General features: G+C 40.2%; 1 protein-coding gene across 7 annotated transcripts in view; it reads left to right on the plus strand.

The window, feature by feature from the left end:
• Positions 1-22,282, plus strand: part of LOC129146917 (uncharacterized) — a 163,837-nt gene that overhangs the window by 65,521 nt on the left and 76,034 nt on the right. For all 7 annotated transcript variants that reach the window (XM_054701606.1, XM_054701605.1, XM_054701601.1 and 4 more), the window contains 2 exons: positions 20,493-20,703; positions 21,829-21,975. In XM_054701606.1, coding sequence (XP_054557581.1) covers positions 20,599-20,703; positions 21,829-21,975 — 252 coding nt within the window. In that variant the 5' untranslated portion in view covers positions 20,493-20,598. The remainder of the gene's footprint in view (positions 1-20,492; positions 20,704-21,828; positions 21,976-22,282) is intronic.

A 22,282-nucleotide genomic window follows, 5' to 3' on the forward strand; every position in this document is an offset into this window, starting at 1 on the left:
TTGTCTTGTGCCCCAGTATGTGATCGATCTGGAGAATGATCCGTGTGCGCTGAGAAAAAATGTGTACTCCGTTTTTTTTGGGTTTAGTGTTCTATAGATGTCTGTTAAGCCAAATGCTCTAGGTCCTTATTTAGAGCTTTAGTTTCTTTACTTATTTTTTTGTCTTGTTGATCTATCCATTGTTGATAGTGTGTGTTGAAGTCTCCCACGTACATATGTGTTTTCTCTGATGTCTGTTTCCAGAGAGGGACAACAGTTGTGATATATTTGGTGCTCTTTCGTTTGGTGAGTATATATGTTAATGGTTATTTCTTCTTGAAGTATTGTCCCTTAATCATAATGTAGTGACATTGGGGTTCTTTTTTATTTTTTTTTGAGTTTTGAAGTCTGTTTTATCTGATATAAGTATAGCTGTTCCTGCTTTCTTTTTGGCCATTTGCTTGGTAGGATTGTTTTCCATCCTTTGACTTTGAGCCTATTTTTATCTTTTGTAGCTAATATGTGTTTCCTGGAGACAAGCAAAGGTTGGGTTTTTGTTTCTTAATCCAGGCTGCAACTCTGTGTCTTTTTATTGAAGAGTTTAGTCATTACATTAGAGTTAATATTGATATGTGCATCTGTATTTGCCATTATGTTTGTCTTTCCTTTATTTATTTATTCTTTTAATAACTTTTTTTTTTTTTTTTTGTCTTCTTTCGTTGTTATTCGTCCTCTGAGGTTCTGGCTTTAGATTCCTTGTAGTATTTTTTGGAGTGGGGGTTTAGTCGCAATGAAATTCCGGAGTTTCTCTTTGTCTGGGAAGGTCCATATTCTTTCTTCATGGAGGAAAGAGAGCTTTTGCGGGATAGAGTATTCTTGGTTGATCTGTTTTCTTGGAGTCTGTTGACTATGTCTCCACTCTCTCCTTGCCCGTAGTGTTTCTTCAGAGAAGTCTGATGTCAGCTGATTGGTTTTCCTTTGAATGTTTATCTGTTTCTTCCTCTTGTCAGCTTCATTATTTTTTCCTTGTCCTGGATTCTTGGGAGCTTTACTATTATGCTGTCTTGCTGTGTTTTTTCCTTTCGTCATGGAAGTTTGGTGTTCTTCTTGCTTCTTGTATATCATTTTCAGCTCCTTCTTCTCATTTGGGAAGTTCTCTTCAATTATATCCATGAATATTTTCTCTGTTCCTACATCTCTCTCCTCTCCTTCTGGAATTCCTATAACTCTTATATTCCTTTCCTCATGGAGTCAGATAGTTCCCGAAGTCTTTCTTCATTCTTTTTCTTCGTACTTCTCTTTCCTTTTCTGTTTTGGTTCTTTTTATTTCTGTGTCTTCAAGATTACTTATTCGTTCTTCCATTTCATCTATTCTGCTTTCATTGCTTTTCCCAGAGTTCTTTAGTTCCTCCATTAATTCTTTGATCTCCTGCATTTCTCTTACTTCCCTCTTTAGGGACTCAATTTCCTTCTTCTGATCTATCACTTTTTTAATCATGGCAATTTTAAATTCTCTTTCTGGAAGGCTCAGAAGTTCTTCCAAGTTGCTGTCGTTGCAATCTGGGGAGTGGTTTTCTTTTTTGTGGTGTGCTTCTTTTCCTGAGGAGTTTTTAGGTTGCGTGTGGTTCTTCTACTCCCTACTGTCTGTTTTCTAATTTGTCGTATGCGTTGGGACACTGTGTGCTCGGACTGACTGACATCTTGGGTGAACTTCTCCGCTCCCTCTGGCTCTTCCAGGAGCCATCTCTGTCTTCTGGGGGAGCTTTCTGCTGGTTTTAGGCAGTTTTTACTTAAGAAATGTCCCTGTTCTCAAATGGCGAAGCGGGATGCAGTCCCTGCGCCTCCGGTTTCAGGCACACTCTTCTGCGCACCCGGTCTGCCCCGGACGTGGGTGCCTGCTCCCTCTGTGGGCTCAGACTGCTGGTCGGAAGGGGCCTGGCGTGGAATAACTTCCCGCTGGCCACTGGGTCCTCCAGAAATTCTGCCCTTTTCAAGCAGTCTTAGAAATGTCCTGTTTTATAGGGTGTTAGTGACTTTTTTTTCCTGGTCGCTAGGTGGCGCCAGAGATCTCTCCTATTGTCCTTGGGGGGCTGTTTTTCGCCTCCCCACCCCGTGGGACAGAGAACAGAGCGGGAATGGTAGGGTACACCTCAACAGCTTTGGGGTGCTGTGTCTGCCTTGTGCCCCACCGTCGTGGAGAACCCACGCCCCGAATTTTCGTGCCCCGGGTCTCAGTTCAAAGCCCTCAGTTCCAGGACGCGGGCTGTAGCCCAGTTCAGTGGCGCGGGAATGGCGCCTTTTGCACAGCTCCCGTGCCTGGGCGCCTGGTTCCTGCTCACTCAGGGAGGGACCTTCACCTCAGTGAGGACCTCCGTGCGTCTCCCCGCAAGCCTAGGTCGCAGGCGCGGGGACCTGGGCAGCCGCGATCCAGGTCTGCACTTGCTTTTCAAGCTCCCGAGCGCGCAGCGTTTCCGCGCCAGCTTACGGCAGCCCGGGCTGTGTGCGCGTCTCCGGGGTCTTTGTTCTTCTCTAATGGCGCCAGGAGCCGTTCGCTCACCGCCGCGGCGGATCCTGCAGGGTTCGCCTCAGCTCCCGTTCACGGGGTGTGGTGGCTGCAATAGTTCCTTTCCACTCACAGTCCCGCTTGCTGCGTCGTTTGTTCTTGTGGGCCGTTTTGGTTTGTTGTTTCCTCCTCTCTGCCGGTCGGAGAGTGCCGCCTCTGTGGGCGGGGGAGGGGAGCAGGGTTCTGCGCTTCCCTCCCTTCTAGTCCTCTTTTATGGCCACTTTCTTCTTCGGGCAGTTTGCTGGAGTCACCCGTTTATCTTCCGTGTCCCAGTTCTCACTGGGACCTGCCGCTTTTCCTCCCTATTCACTTTTTTTAATGGGAGATCTTACTCGCAGCGTCTCCTCGCCGCCATGTTGCTCCGCCCCCTCCAATAGTACTTTTAATTTTACAACCAAGTCCAGTGTAGATATCATTGTCCCCATTTTGTAGATAGAAAGCAGAGACTCCAGTTGCCCTATCCCAGACAACTCTTCCCTGGTCCAATGCTCCTATTCTTATCACTGTGCATACCTCCTCCAGTAGATCACTAAGGAGGGTACACATCTGCTCAGCTATCTCCTGTGCATGGTGCAAACGTTCTACCACCCTCTGAAACCTGCATTGCCTTAGAAAACTTTTTGCTGAGGGAAGAGAGATGCACAGAGAGCAAGAGAAGAGGTGGCCTGGCCAGAAAAATCGGGAAATGGACGGGACAAGATGAATCCTGAATGGATCAGCCCTATTCAGTGTCCGATAGGGCGTCCCTTGCCTTCTGAAACAACAAAGGCTGGCAAATGAGTCTGCTAATCTGCTGGTATGGAGAGTCTGCAGAAGGACAATGGAAGGACTTTCTGTCCTACACACAGAAGTAAGCGTGCTCTGAGAGCATATATCATCTTCTATTTTAAAAATCAGTCCTGTGAAAGTGGATTTTAAAGTGGTTGGTGACAGACTTTTTTACTTTGCTTTCTATGCATATTTAAATACATTTCCCCCAGTTGTTACAAAAGTTGTTTAAACATCAAAAGTCTAAAGACACAGAGAGCTAAGAAAAACATTTTTGTATTGAATTGAAGCTATATTTTTTTAATCGAGAAAGCAGTCATCTAAGTAGTTTTTCCTATTTTCTATCTCACATATAACAAAACACCTCAACAGTAACATGAGAGACAGTATTCAGAAAGCAATTCCAAACACATTAAAAGAGCTGCTTTGGAAAAATGAGTCAAGTGAGTTTTTTTCCCTCTAAACGCCACAAAAAAGAAACACCTTCTTACAGGGCAATAGGTTGAAAAGGGGATAAGAAGGGGAACACAATATCTCATCTAAAATCTTGCAGGCAAGAACGTTTATTACTGCAGGAAGCAGAAGGTGAGCCTAGCTTATAAATGAGATCCTGCAGACGAGGGAGATGTATCTTGCTGAAGTATTACTGTACAGAATGAACCTTTAAAGCTTGGACTATGAAGGCATAAACCATTGTCAAATAAATCTAAACTGATGTATTCATTTTTAATAAAAGAAAATGTGACATAGCATGGCCACAATAATAGGTAATTTTATCCTTGCATTTCAATTCTTAAGGGTTATTTAATTTTCCTTAAAACATTATAGAAAGCTGCAAGAGGTTCGATGAAAATAAATATTCTCTCCTAGAATGGTATTAATTTCACTCACATTTTCCCTGCCCCTGAGAAACACTAGTAGAATACTCAAGTACAAAGGCCTGTATGTGGTTTATCTATATAATAATTTTAAATACCCAGATTGGTGCATAAATCTTTAGGGAAAGGATTGCTAAATTTTTCCTTTCAATATGGTTTTAAGGTCTTTTAATTGGATATTTATATTTTCTACAAAGAAGGAAACTTCCACAGAAAAGACATAAATATTAGATGTGACAAATAAAGAAAATTGAATAAACATAGGAGTATTTTATTGAAAATTATACTTGATATTAATAATCCATGGAGTTAATTGCAGCTCTGAAACAAATAACTGCCAAAGTTGTTTGTTTAAATGTGTTCCTTAATGTGATCTTAGGTTTCAGAGCTCAGCTTTCTTTCTCTCCATTTGCCTCTTCCCCATTTTCTTCCTTACATTTTTCCCCTGCTGTTTCCAGAGTAGGATTTTAGTTACGTTAAAGAACACATAAACAAAGAGATAAATGAAACAAAAGTAAGTTACTCAACAAGAATGGCTTTACTACAATCTTCTATGAAAACTGTAAAATCTTTCTGTGTCACTGATTAGGCAATTGAATGAGCTTTAAGATAAGGTCAATGTTAACCTGTTTTTTTTTTCAGTGACCAGAGAGTCATTAGTTACTGTCCCCCCACCCCCCCACCAATGTCCAATATACCAGAGATATTTCTAGTTTTTATTACAAAATTGTTTCATCAGATTCAGGATCTCTAGAGTGTTCATTTCTGTAAACTAAGAAGATTTCACTATGACTCAAGTCAAATGCATATGTCCACAACATGAATTTATTGGGAGATATCCACATTATAATAACATATGCATACAATTCAATTGACAGCAAAGAAAGAAAAAGCAACAAAGCTTTTGGCAAAGTTGAGGAGAAAAAATGGCATACAGAATGTAGAGGTCCTAATCCAGACGCTTCTTGGAATCCATCTATTTTCAGGTAGGGGAGTTGCCATTTCTCAGGGTGAGAGGAACTAGCAGCTCTCACCAAACTCTGGAGAAGTCTCAGGACTAAGGACTTGAAGTTCATAAGCATCTCAAATTACCTCAAATTTGGTGTTATATTTATAACACTTCTCAGAAACATGGTATCAGGACTACCTACTAATTTTGACTGAGGTAGGGCCTCCCGGCAAAGTTAGATTTTTATGTGTCCTTACTTTTCACATATCTGTTTGTTAATGTCATCATAAACAAGTGGTTGCTTTCTAATTAATGATTTAAATGGTTGTAAGTCAGTTGGCCACCTATCCAACAGTCAGGATCATTATAATATCAATATACATGACAACAATCTTATTTAATGTAAGGATGCCTTTTTTTAAAAAGATTTATTTATTTATAAAAGAACTGGTGTACAGGCCAGAGGCATGGGAGGGTGAGAGAATTCACCAGAGACAGTGGAGAGCAGAACAGGCAGACTGACCAAAACACACTGCTGAGGGGTGCAGTGAGCGAGACAGGAGAGGTCTGCAGTGCCATGTGGGTATCCCCCTGGCTGGCCGGCAATCGAACCCGTGCCACAGAGGCTATGGACAGCTTCACAGCCCTGTGCTCAACCTGCTGCACCACCAGGGAGGCCCATAATGCCTTTTTTGAAGTGCCTATCATTTGAAGGAACAGATATTACTAATTAAATAATGAATCTCATTTTAAAAATCTGGATGCTATTCAAGGAATTCTTTCTCTCAGGGATATAATGTTTAAAACCTTAGATTTTATATTAAAGAGCCTCTTAAAAAGTTATGATGGAAAACAGTTTGGCTATTCCTCCAAAAGTTAAACTTATAATTACCATATCACAGAGCAATTACCTTATAGGTAATTGAAAACTAATAATCCAAAAAATATGTACGCAAGCACATTTATGTCAGCACTAACCATAAGAGCCAAAAAGTAGAAGCAATTCAAATGTCTATCAACAGATGAAGAGATACACAATTTGTGATATTTAAATATAATGACCATTAGTCATAAAAAGGAATGAGACTCTGATACATGGTACTACCTGGATAAAACTTGAAATTTTATGCAAGTGAAGGAGGTCAAATACAGAAAGTCACTAAGTATATAATTCCATTTATATAAACTATCCAGAGGAGATAAACCTATAAAGACAAGTAGACTGGTGGTTTCCAGGGTTTCAAATGGGGAATGATCATTTTATGGGCACAGATGATGAGAATGTTTTGAAACTAGATAGAAGTGGTAACTGCATGACATTGTACATAGTAAATGCCACTGAAAATTTGAATTTAAAAAGGTTAATAGTATGCTGTGTGAATTTCAACTCAAAAATAAAAGAAAGAAAATCTTCAAGAAAAAAAAAAGATAAGGAATGAAAATTCAAAGTTTCTCAACTTAAATTATAGCTCAGAAAAACATGGACAGGAAGCATTGGACAGTCAGAATTTGTTATTAATGAACAGTAATAAGATCAGGAAACAGGAAAAGTGAGCCCAATAACAAGTATATTATGAACAAAAAACTTACATGGAAAGTCATTTCCAACAAAAACAAACCCTCTATAAAGCAAACTTAGGAGAAACTCTTTTTAAATCAATGAGATCTAAATAGTAGAAGTGTTTGTTAAATTTTATAATATAGAGCCAATTAACTAGCAAAGGTCCTAATTTGATTTTTTGTAGCTATTATACAACTAATTTATAATTAGTTTATTAAATTTTTTAATTATTATTAAATATGTGGCATAAATCAAGGAATTTAAATACACCCCCTCAATCTTATTTATAGGAAGAGTTTTGCTCCATATGCCCCATTCTCAGAAAGTAATGCAAAGGAAAACTTTAGTCCATCTGTTGTCAAAAATATTCTGACAAGTTAGGTTTAAGTATTTCTAGCACACAAAAGAAAGAGCTATTATCAGGCTAAGGGATGTGGAACAATTCTTATATACAGAAAAAAAAAGGACTATAAAAGTCCACATGTTAGATCTGAGTAATAGAGATGGGATGATACCGTTATTTCAAATAATTTTAATGATTAGGGTAAGTTAATCTGAAAAAAGGAGAAAAGCAATTTGAAAAAAATGGAGACCATGTTGAGTACAATAGAGAAGAATAAGAGAGCAAATAGGAAAAAAGAAATGGAAAGTGTTCAGGAAGCAATTACTTGCTATCCCAGGGTTCTGTGAATGATCTAACAGTAGGTGCCCCTGGAGTGGAAAGGGTCCACTGTGAAAGAATAGGACCTGAGGGAAGCAATCAGAGATAAGAATAACCAGTATCAGAGGCACAAGATACAAAATAGAGAGAGAGGATGACAAAGTTTACAGTCTGAACTTCAAAGACATTGCACAATGAGAAAGCAAGCTAAAGCTGAGAATTGAATAAAGGGTCTGCTAGCAAACATTATGAAAATATAGGATGATGGAATACAAACTCACTGAAGGAGGCAGTCAGGGCATGTGTGAGAAAACCCAGGAAGGATGAGCAAAAAGCAGTAACATTATCAAAAGCATAAATGAATTTTTAGCCTTCATGTTCAAATGTGTAGATAGGAAAGGTGAATAGGTGCTGTGGTTCAGAATATAATTCTCAGAGGAAACAATTTTCGAAAACCACAGTCTCATTTTAACTGAAAGATAGAAAATTAGTCACTGACAATCAGGAATCTACTGGGGCCAGGGTTTCTCTTCTAGGAGTTTTAAGGGGATGCAGTTAACAGAAACTAAAACTGAAAAACTTAGAGCTTTTCCTAAACACTTCCTATTTGGGGCGGGGGGTGCGGGGGCGGCGGGGGCAGAATCCAGAACAAAAGCAAAGAGCAAATATTGGGGAAAAAACAGCTAATAAAAATTATTAAAGAACTAATTTCTTTTCCTACTTCTCATTTATAAACAAAAGTGAAAATAAAGGAGCATATTTAACTCTGAATTTTAGAACAGATACCACCTTACACCCTCTTCAAAAATGTTTCTATTTATGTATAAATATTGGTATCAAAACAACTGTTTTGTATTTAATTATTGTTTTAAATGTCAAAGGATATGGTTTTACATGCAACATTGTCTCAATCTGTTATTGGGAAGGATGAGGGGCACCTTAGGACCCCCAAACCTGCCTGCTCTAAATAGTTTCTGCCTTCCTCTATATAAAGACAAAACATAGTCTAGTGCATAAGAACTTTCGTAGAAAATAATTTAAATGCAATTAGTGTGCAATAGAGAGACAATTAGTGTGCCATAAAGAGAAGAGAAAGAAAATAGTTAAAATAGCTTCCAAATGAAACACCTAAGGTTACCCATCTCCCTCCTGGGTAAATGCACAGCCAAACAGTTTCTTCTCATAGCAGGGCCACTGAGGCCCAGAAACCTGCCACAAATGTAAGGCACCTCCTGGTGGGTACCCATGGGAAAGGAAAGGAAAAGAGCAAAATCTAAATAGAAGTCAAGATAAAGGCTGCCGTTATCAGCCTCCCCCACAGGTCTCTCACTTCTCTTTTTCAAGTGTCTCCTTCCATGTCCCCCAATTCCCTGGTACAAGTTTGAGAAGCAAGTGTGGCTTCTTCACATGTCTCTTTGCGTCATGTGCCTCCTCCAGTCTTTCCCCCTCTCTTTCAGCTTCTCCTTCCTCCTTTTCCCTGTCCTTTCAATCTTCAGCTCCCTTCCTTAGGGTGGGGCAGGGAATCTGGAACCTCCCCTTTCCCTGGGGGTTATCCTGTTACAGTTGCAGCTGTGCCACTTACTGATCCTAAATCTTGATCTTCTTATCTGTGGAAGGAAAGCTAACAACAGTTGTAGCATAAGTGATTCGTTGTCACAGGAAGGAAGGTATGCAGTAATGCGATTGTACTCCGCAATTTGTGCAACATTGCATTAATACTATTTTTTTTTTTTTTTTTTTTTTGGTCACTGGTATTGTGTACAATCATTCACTCCAAAAATGTTCAAACTGATTTTTCTCAGGATGTCCAGAACATGTTTTTACCATATCTATCACTTTGGTATGTGAAATTAAGGTCAATCAAGGCCCTCAGGGCCTCAAGAAAAACAATTACCACAACCTTAAAGAATGAAGATTACTTAGATTTAAGGTTATCTCCAGAAATAACCTTTCTATTGGGAAAACCTATCTTAAGCAGGACAAACATCTAGAGGCAAGGTTTTATGATATGAAGTCATCTCCTCCTCATCATGAGAGACCCCTTCTCTCTTCCCAACACCCCAAATCCTAAAACCCCCAGTTTGTCTCATTAACTTCAGAATGTATAGCCATGTAAATTCTTCATATGTGCTATTAAATTTGGTCTTTATCTTCTAGTAATCTGTCTGATGTTAATTTCCTTGGTTCTCCAGCCTGGGAAGAATCCAAATGAGTGGGGAAATTTTCCCCTGTGCCCCAATAGTTGTTATTATTTGTCACTGTTGGTCTTATTACCAATATCCTCAGTCAAATAACATGGAAAGGATAAATAAGGCTCTAGTTGAAAGCAATATAGATTTTATTTGATATGGACAACACAATGCTAGAGAAAAATAACAGGCTCACTTTTTTTTACTGTAGAATTTTTTACACAATGTTATATTTTACTAACAACCAAATTTTGTCATAAAGAGGAAAGCTGCACATTCAAAAATGCTTTGTACAAAAATTAGTCCAGTGTAATTAGTGTCAATCATGAAAATACCAAGATATGAGTATATGTGTTTAAATAGGATAAAACTGCCTCCTGATTCAATAGGGGATTTTAGTTGTGCTTTTCAAATACAGAAAGGATTATTTCTAATTGCTTCTTCCATGGGTACCAAATTTGTGTATTTTACAAAAATGTTTAAAAAATAAGCCATCAGGGCCTCCCCGGTGACGCAGCGGTTAAGCGCTGGGTTGCGAAGCTGCCCGCAGCCTCTGCAGCGCCGGTTCGATCCCCGGCTGCTCCCTGGCCACCAGAGGAGGGTCCCACATGGCGCGCAAACCTCTCCTGCCGCCCGCTGCTCCCCTCAGCAGTGTACTTCGGTCCTTCTGCCTGCTTTGCTCCCCGCTCTGGCTCTGGTGAATTCTCTCACCCTCCTGTGCCTCTGACTGTACCCAGTGCTTGTATAAATAAATAAATAAATATTTAAAAAACAAACAAACAAAAAAAAAAAAAATAAGCCATCAATGTGATGTGAACGTTTATATGCATTTTGTCCATTCTCAATATATCTCTGGCCCTGTCTAAGAAAGGAAATTAAAATATCAACCTACTTTAGAATAATAAGTGAAAAAGTACAAACCAAATGGAAAAATCTTCCAGAATTTTGAGGTTAGTGTAAGAACTAATTTCTATACAGATTTTGAATCTTTGGAAGGGCATGTAAAGATGAAACAAGGATGAAAGACATGGAAAGCAAGTGATTGGCTTAAGACACAGGTAGGGGATTTGGTCTTAAAAGGGAGAAGGAGATATTTGAGCATCTAAGGGAGCATGAAGGAACTGAGTGCGGGTGTGATGCATACAGTTTAGAGTTAGGGGGTCAGGATTTAAGAAAGGTCATACTCAATGGCCTCAATTCTCTTGATTAATTGGGAAGCAAGATTGTCTTCTGAGAGTGGGGAGGGCAGGGGCAGGTGCAGAAGGCTAAAATTAAAAGCAAAACTGAATGAAGCATTAGTCATTATCACAGATTCAGGGCTGGGATTAACCCTAAAACATGTTAAACTTTTTTTCCTTTAAAGATGTAAAAGATCACAATCTGGAATCCTATCTTTTTTACGTGGCCATCAGATTATCCTTTAATTATCTATGTTGCTTCCATGATTTTCTCATGAATATTCATCACTAAGCTTTGTGATGCCCACATAGTTCAAAGTTTTGCTGTTGTTGGAAAACCAATGCATTAATCTCCAATTCTCCCAGATTATCCATGCTTGCAAAAATTGTTTCTCCTCAGATAGGTAAGAGAGGTCATTTCTAGCCCCCATGTCCCCATATATGCATGAGACTGTCTTTAGCAATAACATCATTATGAAACATTGGTACCTATTGCATGTCTCTGAAGAAAACATTCTGGAGAAAATGCCTTAATTTCACTCTAATTATAAAAAGGAAGCGCTGCTTAAGGATGAGCTCAATTTACCCTCCTCTTTTAGTTTTCCAAGAAACAACTTGAGGGTCCTTTCCATTTTTAGCAAAAAAAAAAAAAAAAAAAAAAAAAAAAAGAAATTGTCAGAGAAAAGTTTGGTGTTTCTTGCCAACCAAATTACTTCTCTGTTAGCAATAAGCATCTTTTCATCCTTCAAACATTGGTGAAGACTGTCTCCTTGATTGAATGGCAATCGGGTACTTCTTTTTAAATTAGGTCTCAAATTTTGTATCAATATGTTCATCTCTGCATTGACTAACTTAAGCAAGAATTCTGCTAAGTCACTTAGTCAGAATCGCTCTCTCTCTTTATTTTAAAGATTTATTTATACAAGAACCGGGGTACAGGCCAGATACGAGGGAGGGTGAGAGGATTCGCCAGAACAGAACAGGAGAACAGAACAGGCAGACTGACAAAATACACTGCTGAGGGGAGCAGCGGGTGGGACAGGAGAGGTCTCCTTCACCATGTGGGATTCTTGCTGGCCGGGATCGAACCCTTGCTGCAGAGGCTGTGGACAGCTTCACAGTGCGGAACTCAGCTGCCTGGGCCACCAGGGAGGCCCCAGAATCTCTTACCCTCCACAACTAATAACCCTCTACCATCTTCCAGATGATGTCTGATCATCCTGGTCTGAATTCAGTAAGAATTTTGGTTGCTTTAGCTAGAATTTTTTGATGTTTCCTCTTGGTAATTTTCTACCCACTTACCTCTCCCTCCTCCTTGGCTATAAATTCCCACATTTCCTTGTTGTGTACCGTGATGAGTCAGTCTCTTTCCCACACTGAAAGGCCCCATTGCTGTGGTCCCTGCCCCTATCTTCATGGTCCCTGCCACTATCATCCTGGTCCCTGCCCCTATCATCATGGTCCCCTGATTGAAGGCTGCCTTACCATTCTTTCAGTGTCATGAGTTTTTTCTTTAATGATATTATAATGGTTTAGATGAAGACTTAGAAGGGTGATGCAACTCTTAGTCCACTGGACATAAATTTGGCAAACCACAATGAAGTGGGGCCCAGAATATCAATAGTTACCTTACCTTTGGACAAGTCCTTAAGGTGGATCCAAGATAGTTGTTTCAGCTTAGGTTTACATTCAATATAATAAAATTTTGGAATTTCTAGGAGAGAACTTTGCTGCCACTTTTATTAAAGCCACCTCCTCCCCTCCCATTGCAACAGGGTGGTCCCCAGGAAAGGGGGAGGTTCCCTGCTCCACCCATTGCAACAGGGTGGTCCCCAGGAAAGGGGGAGGTTCCCTGCCCCACCCAAGGGAGGGTGGGGCAGGGAACCTCCTCCCCTCCCATTGCAACAGGGTGGTCCCCAGGAAAGGGGGAGGTTCCCTGCCCCACCCATTGCAACAGGGTGGTCCCCAGGAAAGGGGGAGGTTCCCTGCCCCACCCTCCCTTGGGTGGGGCAGGGAACCTCCCCCTTTCCTGGGGACCACCCTGTTGCACCATCACCACCCAAGCCCAAGTCTTTGATTAATCTTCATGAAGGACTAAAAGAGTTTTTCAAAACAACTGGTATAAGAAGAATCTGGGATTCCTGGGGCTGGAACGTATGTGTCATTATTAAACTTAAATACCATTGACAGATGAAGAAGCCAGGAGAATGAATACCACCTGAGCCTGACCCGTACAGAAGGCACAGTTTCATCGCCCACTTTCATCTATAGTCAGTTAACATGGAAAATCAAATTTGTGGGTTGTATAAAGACTGCAATAGCAAAGCCCCAAATGGATCACTAGAGAAGGGAAATGATGAATCTGCCTGATATCCTAGAAATAGCTGGGACTGATTCACAGAGATGGAAGTTCCATTAGCTAGAGCTTCCCTGTCTTCTTACTAACATCAACTTACAAAGGGCTGTGACTGTGGCTGACCCAACATATGTCTGAGTCTGGGAATCTGAGGTCTGACAGCATGCATTGTCTTGAATGTCACACATCTCAGAGATTAGCATTGACCCAAGACCTGACCAAACGTGGACACCCAGGAGAGGTAAAACAGAAGAGCATGATTAGATTTAAGCACATTTGCTAACTCACCTTTCCATCTTCCCACTATTAATACTCACAGTTCTTCAATAAGAAAAGAAAATACAAAAAAGAGGTTGCTGCTATTGTTATAGGACAGGGAGAGGGGCAGCCCAAAACCCCGCAACCCTGCCTATTCTAAATGGGTTCTGCCATCCGCCACATCAACACAAAACATATGAGACTTTAATGGGAAGGAACTTTAATAAAACTAGGAAACAATGCAGGTAAGGCAAAGAGTCTAGTTTCTAAATGAAGCACCCAAAGTTACCCGTCCCCTCGTGGGTAAAACTCCATCCATATGGGATCGGCCCAGAACAAGGCCCCAAAGCCTGCCACAAGTCTAAAGCATCTTCCAGTGGGGACCCACAGAAAAGGGTCAGAAACAACCAGACAAGCCCGGAAGGAAAAGAGCAAAATCAACATCAAGATAAAAGCTGCCATTGTCACCTCCCCACGGGTCTCACCCACATCTGTATCACCCAGTCCACGACCAAAAGACAAGCGCAGTTTCTTCACATGTCTCTAGGCTCCATGCACCTCCTCCAGGTCTCCTGGCTCCATCCTGCTCCTTCCTCAGTCTCTTCTGCTGCTTCTCCTCTTCCTGCTCAGCTCCACCCTCCCTTGGGTGGCGCAGGGAACCTCCCCCTTTCCTGGGGACCACCCTGTTACAATACTATGAGCTAGTTTGTTTTTACTCTAGGCAAAAGTAAATGTAACACTTAGATGGTAGGCCTTCTTTTGTCATTATAAAATTAGGCCCTCCTGTCTGTGAATAGTTGTACTCAGGTGTCAATTTCTTGATTTTTAATAATTTATTATGGTTATATAAGAGCCTCTTGTTTGGAAAAACTGGGGGAAGTTTCTCCTACAAACAAATTATTTGAAATTGTTTCCAGTGACCAATCAACTTTTCTAACCAATCCATTAGAAAAAGATTACCCGCATTATCAATAGAGAAAGCAGTTCCCTTTCTCTCTTTGTTCCAGAAAATTTCCACCATACTCATTATTTCAAAAAGATAGTAAAAGAGATGTGAGGAGTAGACCAGGTTGTTTAGGGGCAGTATTGGGGCAGAACTGTATTAGGAGTTTCATGTATGGTATCTGTGAAGAACAAAGTTTTTGATGCCTGTGGTTTATGAGGGGTTTGTGTTGTAAACTGGGGTCAGGCTAAGATCTGAGACCTGAAGCACACAATTTCATTCCTTACTTGAAGAGACCCCATGTTCAGGCCCAGGGACTGATGTCTCTCTCCAGGGTCAAGAAGAGAGGAAGGTCAGCCTGCTATCCTTTTAAACCTACTCCAACTATGTCCCTGTCCTTCCCACTCCATCAGCTAGACAAAACTATCCCAGGTATTTTTTTTTTTTGAGTTAATTTGAATTTTATTTTTTTACTTTTATTTTATTTTTTTTACATTTTTTAATTTTTATATTCCCCATGCAATTACACCACCACTTATTTTGACCCCAATCCCTCCCCCCCCAATAGTGTGTCTCTGGTTTATAGTTGTTAGTTGATTTTGATTTTTTCTTTCTTATAGTTATTCTTTTTCCTGGTCCCTTACTTAGGTTTTCTAGATTCCTGCTGACTGAGACCATCCGGTATTTTTCTTTTTCTTTGTGGCTTATCTCACTGAGCATGATCCCCTCCAGCTCCATCCATGTTGCTGCAAATTGCATGAGTTTATCTTTTTGATTGCTGAGTAATATTCCATTGTGTATATGTACCACATCTTCTTGATTAGGTCTTATTGACTCATGCATCTTTTTTTTTTTTTTAAGATTTATTTATTTATTTATACCAGCACTGGGTACAGTCAGAAGCGTGGGAGGGTGAGAGAATTCACCAGAGCCAGAGCGGGGAAGAGAACAGGCAAACTTGACAAAATACACTGCTGAGGGGAGCAGCGGATGCGGCAGGAGAGGACTGTCACACCATGTGGGACCCTCGCCGGTGGCCAGGGATCAAACCGGCGCTGCAGAGGTTGCGGGCAGGTTCGCAGCCCAGTGCTCAACTGCTGCGCCACCAGGGGAGGACCTGACTCACCCATCTTCACAGAGGTTGGCTAGAAAGTATCCTCTGAACTGGGTAAGGCAGACTGAATATACCCTATGTAATTCCTACTGCTCAATATTTCAGCTCTACTCCATGGCCAAACCCTGTTCCATATCTCACTAGGGCAAAGAAGGCTCTTGTTATTAGTTTTTTTTTTTTTAATTGACCCCTCCTAATAGTGATTATTCTACTTGAAATGACTATACCACAGCTGCTTGGATCACCTGTCACAAATGCCAGTTTATCAAAGGGGTGTAGAAGAAAGTGTTAACACCCTGCTTTTTAGCTGGCTATCTAGTTTGGTCACTTTAGACATTAAATCTAAATCTGCAGGCATGCAAGACAAATTAACAATGAAAGTAAGGATCCTTAGTTCATATGCTGGTGACTCACACGGTATTTCTACTGCTAACTTAGCATGTGCAGCTGACCTGCAAACATCTCAGATGAGCTGTGAGTGAAGCATTAGAAGAAAGTATTATGAAATAAACTGGCTAAGCCAGTTCTTCACTGTGACAGTAGTATCAAGGATTGGGTGAGTAGGCGGAAAATAAACCAGAGATAATAACAAGCTGCAAGAAAACAGAAAAGGGCAAAAGAGAAGAAATAAAAGGTAAATGTAGACATAATATTAAGTTAAACTTTGTGAAATAGCTATTTGTATAGATCAAAAGTGGAACAGCAGCATTTTATAATGTTTAGCCAAATAAATAGAGTCTTGATAATGATTTTACTTCAAGAAATAAGTAAGCAAAGTCATATCACTGATATAATTTATTCCTTCATTTAACATTGATCCATTGAACTTCTCTTGTGGGTCAGATACCGTTCCAGGAGATGAGTAAATCCAGCAGTAAGCTGGCTATCCAAAATGTCTGCCATCATAGTGTTGACATTCTGGTAGAGAAAGACAAGACAATAAACAAATTGCATACACACACACATATAGTATGGCAGTAAATATATGTTTATGTATACTGTTATCTACATATTAAAAAATTTAAGTCAGAACATAGCTGTCTTCCCCTCAAAACCCTCTAGTGGCTTCCTTCTCACTCAGAGTGAAAAAATGTACTTTACATATACACGTGCATATATGAATTTGTCGTCAGTAATATGCACCATGAAGAAAAGTAAATAGGTAAAGAAGATGAAAGGACAGAGGGTGAGGCATACAGTTGTAAATTAGGTTATAAAAAAATTTCATTTATCAGTTAACTTTTGAGCCAAGATTTAAACTAGGGAGTAAAGCATGAAGATATCTGGAGCAACTCTTTTGAAGAACTTCCAGGAATAGGGAACAGCAAAAAACATCAAGGTGACTCAAATGGAATGAGCAAAGGGGAAAGTGATAGGAAATAAAGTTCAAGCACTTAAGGGGAGCCATATCACACAGGGTGTTGTAAAGATTTTGTCTTTTACTCTGAGCTACAAGGAAGTCATTGGAGGGTTTTGAGTGGAAGACCAATTAGCTCTGACTTACATTTTTAAAGAAACAATGCCTTATTTTTCTGTGGAGAATAGATTCTAGATGGAAGTAGATAAGGGTGTCAGACAGCTCAATGGGTGATTCAGAGGAGAGACAGAGTGATAGTGATGGAGGTTGGGAGAGGTGGTCCGATTCGAGGCATATTTGAAGGTTAGAATAACAGGATTTTCTGAAAGATTGGACATGGGATGTTAGAGAAATAGGGTCAAGGATGACTAAAGCTTTTGTCAGAAGAACTGAAAGAATGAAAAACTGAAAGAGTAAACAGGGGAAATCGCAGTAAAAAGTCGTGGCAGAGTGTAGAGAGATAAAGTACAAAGAGGTCAGTTTAGATTGTTAGATTGTGTTAAATTTCTGATGTCTATTAGACATCTAAGGGCCATAGTATGATAATGTTCATTCCAGAACCATAGCCAAAACATTTTCACCTATTTAATTTTTAGGTAAATAAACAATACAGTTGTTTTAAAATTAAATTCACTTCTATGTTAACCCATCTGTTAATATATTTTTTCCAAATGAACAGGAATTAAACAATTGATTACCAAGTGTTATCTAAAAATAAGCAAAGGTAGAGCTTGATGCAACTTATTTGCATATTAAGCACGTAAACCTTTGCATTAAAAACAAATAAACAAACACATTCTTCCATTTGGGCTAATGTTGATTTCATTTCCAAAGTCGTCTTTATTGTCAGTACTATGAAAATTGAACACTATTGATCCCATTTAATCCACTTGCACATGAGAAGTAAAATGTGGCTTATTTCTAATTTTTTAAAATTCATGAGCTTATATCTGGTGTTCAGTCATGCAGGACTATAATTTGTTACTCTTTGTTCTCATTTTTTAAAGTTCAGTTTATTTGGCTTACTATGTCTGAACAAATGTGTCCAGAGTCTTTCAAATATGGGAATGTCCTGCCTTTTCATTTCATGGAGTCCCAGGTGTGAATTCAGGATTTGAGCCCGGGGCCACTCAGAACACAGGTTGTGTGGTTCTGGGCCAGTGGGTCATGGTAATCATCAGAACTGTGGATGAGAGACAGATGGATATGCAGAGCAGCAGCACAGTTACATGCATGTCACTCTTTCTATAAGTGAACTAGTTGAACTTGTGCATTTTTTGAACCCTATAATCATTTCAACATCTTTTATGTAAATGATAAAAAGATCTTGGATTCCAATTAGTAGGAGAAACTCTTGGATGGTAAAAAGCATGAAAAGAGAAATTAGGGGAAAGAAGGTGCAGTTCAAGATAAGGATAGAACTAGAAAAAAAATAAGAAAAGGGAGGAAGGAAGGAGAAGAAGAGAAAATCAGGGATTCTCCCAAATCCAGCATTGTGCTTATTATATTCTCACCAGTTTTTCCCTGTCTTCCATTTTCTCACCAAAATGGGGCTAAGTAGTTTCAAATTCTGGCTAGTTTGGCCTGTGATTTCTGTCCCTCGGTTTCGTCTCCTTTCTCTCTTCCCAGCCCCCTTTTTCACTAGTAATTCTCAGAGAGCTTTGAAACAACTAGGCATGCCTATTAACTGAAACACAACATTTTGATCTAAGTAAACATTTAGGCTATTTACACAATAACAGTGTACTCCATTTTAACCTCAATATTTCCAGGATTTTTTTCCAGCCCCTCTTAAGGAAGGAACAGATTCCACCTAGTCAGCAAGAACAATAAATTCACAGTCTTATGCTTAGTCGGCTAGATGAGAGAATAACATGTTTGAATAGAGAAGACTGCAAAACTGGTGTTTTTAAATTAAATTATCCAGATAATTGGGCAATTCTTCATAACATTACATTAATACACACATAGACCAAGCTAAAGGCTTGTTGACGATGCTAACTTTCTATTCTTAGGTGCAATCATTGAACTATCCAGTGTTCTTTTTTGGTTGCTAGATTTAAAGGAAAAGTAAGCAAGCAAAAAAAAAAAAGCTAGAAAGAAGGAAAGATGAGTGATTTGATCATCACAAACCCCAGAGCCCTGTTAAAAAGTATTTGTACTTTAAAAAATCTTTTTTGCTGAAAGCTTTTTCAGGAGAAATAAATTATACTGACTCTATATAAATAAAAGCAGAAAGAGCAAAGATGAACATGAACATAGATTACCAATGCCATTCATCAAATATAGTTGACACTTCAATCTAATCCGGCAAATGAAAACACAGAAGTTTATAGAGTTATAGGAAGTAAGCAATTTAAACACACCAGGGCACAAGGTCATCTAACAATACAAGTAGGAAGATGTTCCCTTTTCTTTTCTCTTTTTTTCTCTTCCTTCCTTTTGAATCTCTCAAATACTGATTGATAGCCTTCTTTCTCACAGGATGAGGTGATCTTTAACTCAGATAATTAATAATAGCAGTCCAAATGTTCCTTAACAAGTCCACCTTCCTCTAATGTCATAAAATAAAAGGACATTTCATGCATTTCATACTATCATTAAGGTGCAAGGTTTCTCTTTCCATAATAAAGTAATACATTTCTAAACTAATTAGTTCATTAATTTTAAATGTGATTCTCAGTAAAAATTCTTTGAGATAGTTAATCTTTCTTAAAAGTGTGGAAGCTGTAAAAAACAGTTCTCCGAGTACTGTCACTGCCAATCATTAATGGTCTGAATGGGTGAGGAAATACAGAGCTGCGAAAACACATCTCATTTGTTTTTGAAAGCAAACCTCCAAGGCCGCTTTATAACCAGAAATCATATCCATGTCATGCAGATGCTGTGGTAAACTTTACGGTTCCAATTAGGAACGGACAGTTTTCAATGCACTGCTCAAACACTTTGCTAGTCTATATGTAAATACTTCACTAAAACCACTGAACGGTGATGGAGTTCAATATTAATATCGCAAATTAAAGATGACATCTGAATGCCTACTATCCAGAAGAGTGATCAGAGCTCATGGCAAGGCAATAATCGGCAGCTTAAGCAACTTTCAAGCACCGTGGGGGAAAAAACAAATGTGATGGAGCTTGGAAATCGCACTGGTGCATGAAGAACATACCATATTAAAGAGCAACTGCTGATTGACCTGGTGATGAAGTGGAGGATATGACCATATGCTTCCATAAAGGACATTTGGAAATGGCTTTGAGATTATCCCCTGAGAGCTCGTGACTATTACCTGGTGTATTCCCATTAATTGACAATGTAAACTTTATCTGTAACAGTGAAATAAGCTGTCAAAATAACTGCCTGTCCTCCTGGGAGAAAAAAAAAATTACCTGAATAATTACCACTCCCAGCGTATTTTCCCAACAGAAATATCAAAGAGAGATGATGGTTCGCTTTGCAGTCATTGCCTTGGAAAGAGGAAGGGTTTCACCTCCTTTGCTTGGATAATGTGGATGGGGAAATTGGCTATGTTCATGTAGGAAGAGAAATATGCAGTTTTAGAAAAGGTAAGTGATGAATTAATGAAGAGTTTTTAATTCCAAGCAGAAGGCCCTCTGCCATATGCTAAGGGTACTATTCTGGCCCATTTCCTTTGGTACATTATGTTTTTTTTTTTTTTTAAAGATTTATTTATTTATTTATTTATTTATTTGTTTGTTTGTTTGTTTGTTTATACAGGAACCGGGGTGCAGGGCAGAATTGCGGGAGGGTGAGAGGATTCACCAGAGACAAAGCGGGGAACAGAACAGGCAGACTGACGAAATACACTCTGAGGGGAGCAGCCATGGGGGACCCTTGCCGGCTGGCCAGGATGGAACCGGCGCTGCAGAGGCTGCGGACAGCTTCACAGTGTGGTGCTCAACCGCCTGTGCCACCAGGGGAGGCCGTGGTACATTATGTTTTACTTACAGAATTAATAATAAGGAGCAGGTAAGGGAGAGTGCACTGATAGTCCCAGGCATGAAGCTTAAATCCATATCTCCGCAAAGGAAACTGTAGTCCCGACCACACCACCATTTCTCCCTTCAAGTCAGAAAATGATAAGATGTGAAGATGAGCACAGGCTTAGATAATTGCTATCTCTCCACTGGCAGGGAGTGCGGGGGTCGGGTCACCAGAATAGACTGGAGAAAGGCTGCTGAAGTTCAAATCCTGACTCTGCTACCTACCAGCTGTGTGATATTGGGCCAGTTGCTTAATCTGTCTGTGCTTCACCTTTCCTGTGTGAAATATAGCTCCCTCAAAGGTCAGGACCAAGTACAGTATTTGCTTTACAGCCACGGTATCTTATTGTTGTCTTCCTGACCCTAGACCACTCTGGGTATATGTTTAGAGAACTAGTTATGAGTCCACTGGCTGTTCTGGCCTCAGTTTATCCCCTCTGTGATTCAGGACTAAAAAAGGGGAATTTTGAATCTCTTTCCTAACCCCCTTCAATTGGGCCCTGGTTCTCCCCCCAGAATCTACACCCTGGGCTCCTCTTGCTGAACAAGGGCCCAGAAGGGTTGTTCCTCCACAGGAACCTCCTCTACCTGGAGAGGAAACCTGGGTAGCAGGTGCCTCTTGCCCCCACCGCTTTTCTTTGTATGATGTCTCCCCACGTGTTGCTCTGCTTCCATGCATGGGGAACTAGAACCGGCATCATGAAGAAAATGGGGCCACCCCACTGTGGTCATCTGTCCATTTCACTTCCCCCTAGTTATGGAAAGCACCAGACTTCTGGTGCCAGATGCTACCATCTACCCTGGTTTCCTGGGATCACCTCCCAAATAAACAATCTACATTAGAATCTTTGTCTTGGAGTCTTGGGGAAACCCAAAACAGCTGAGCTAGAGCTTGTTTTCTGGCAGTATCACCAGGGCCTGAAGTAGGTTAGGGTGCTGCAGTGGCTACCCTGCTTTGGGGGTCACAACTACTGCGTCAGCAGCAGCAACCAGGCAGGCACCTGGCAGCAGATGAGAAATGACTGTAAACATTGGCATCTTATGCTAATCTTCATGACTTTTATTTATAGACTCCTCTTTTTCTGAATATTCCTTGCTCCAAGAGGCTTTCAACTGGGAATATTATAAGAAAAGAAGCAAGATACAGAAACAGCACCAAAGAGAATGTTGCTTTATACCATAATTGCTGTGAGCTAGAGGCGGACCATCACACACAGGTGCCACACGGGGTTGAGATTTTCTCACTGGCACCTTTTCCAGGAGGTGACAAGAATGGGATGATGAGAGCAATCTGCCTGTAACAATCACCTACCACTACTCTACACCCCATAATAGCTGTCATAGAGAAAGCAAACAGTAATAAAGGCACATTGCCTTGTCTTTGTGAGATCAAACAATGCTTGGGTGGGTGGAGGGGACCCTTTCATGTCTCCTGAAAAGTCCGTATTTCTGGATACCATTGAACTACCAAGGCTTTTCCTAAGGTAAGGTTAAAAAAATAATTGTGGTTTTGGCTTCCATTTC

This window comes from Talpa occidentalis, unplaced genomic scaffold (genome assembly GCF_014898055.3).
Source record: "Talpa occidentalis isolate TD23 unplaced genomic scaffold, MPIMG_talOcc4v2.1 talOcc4.5, whole genome shotgun sequence".
Classification (NCBI taxonomy): domain Eukaryota; kingdom Metazoa; phylum Chordata; class Mammalia; order Eulipotyphla; family Talpidae; genus Talpa; species Talpa occidentalis.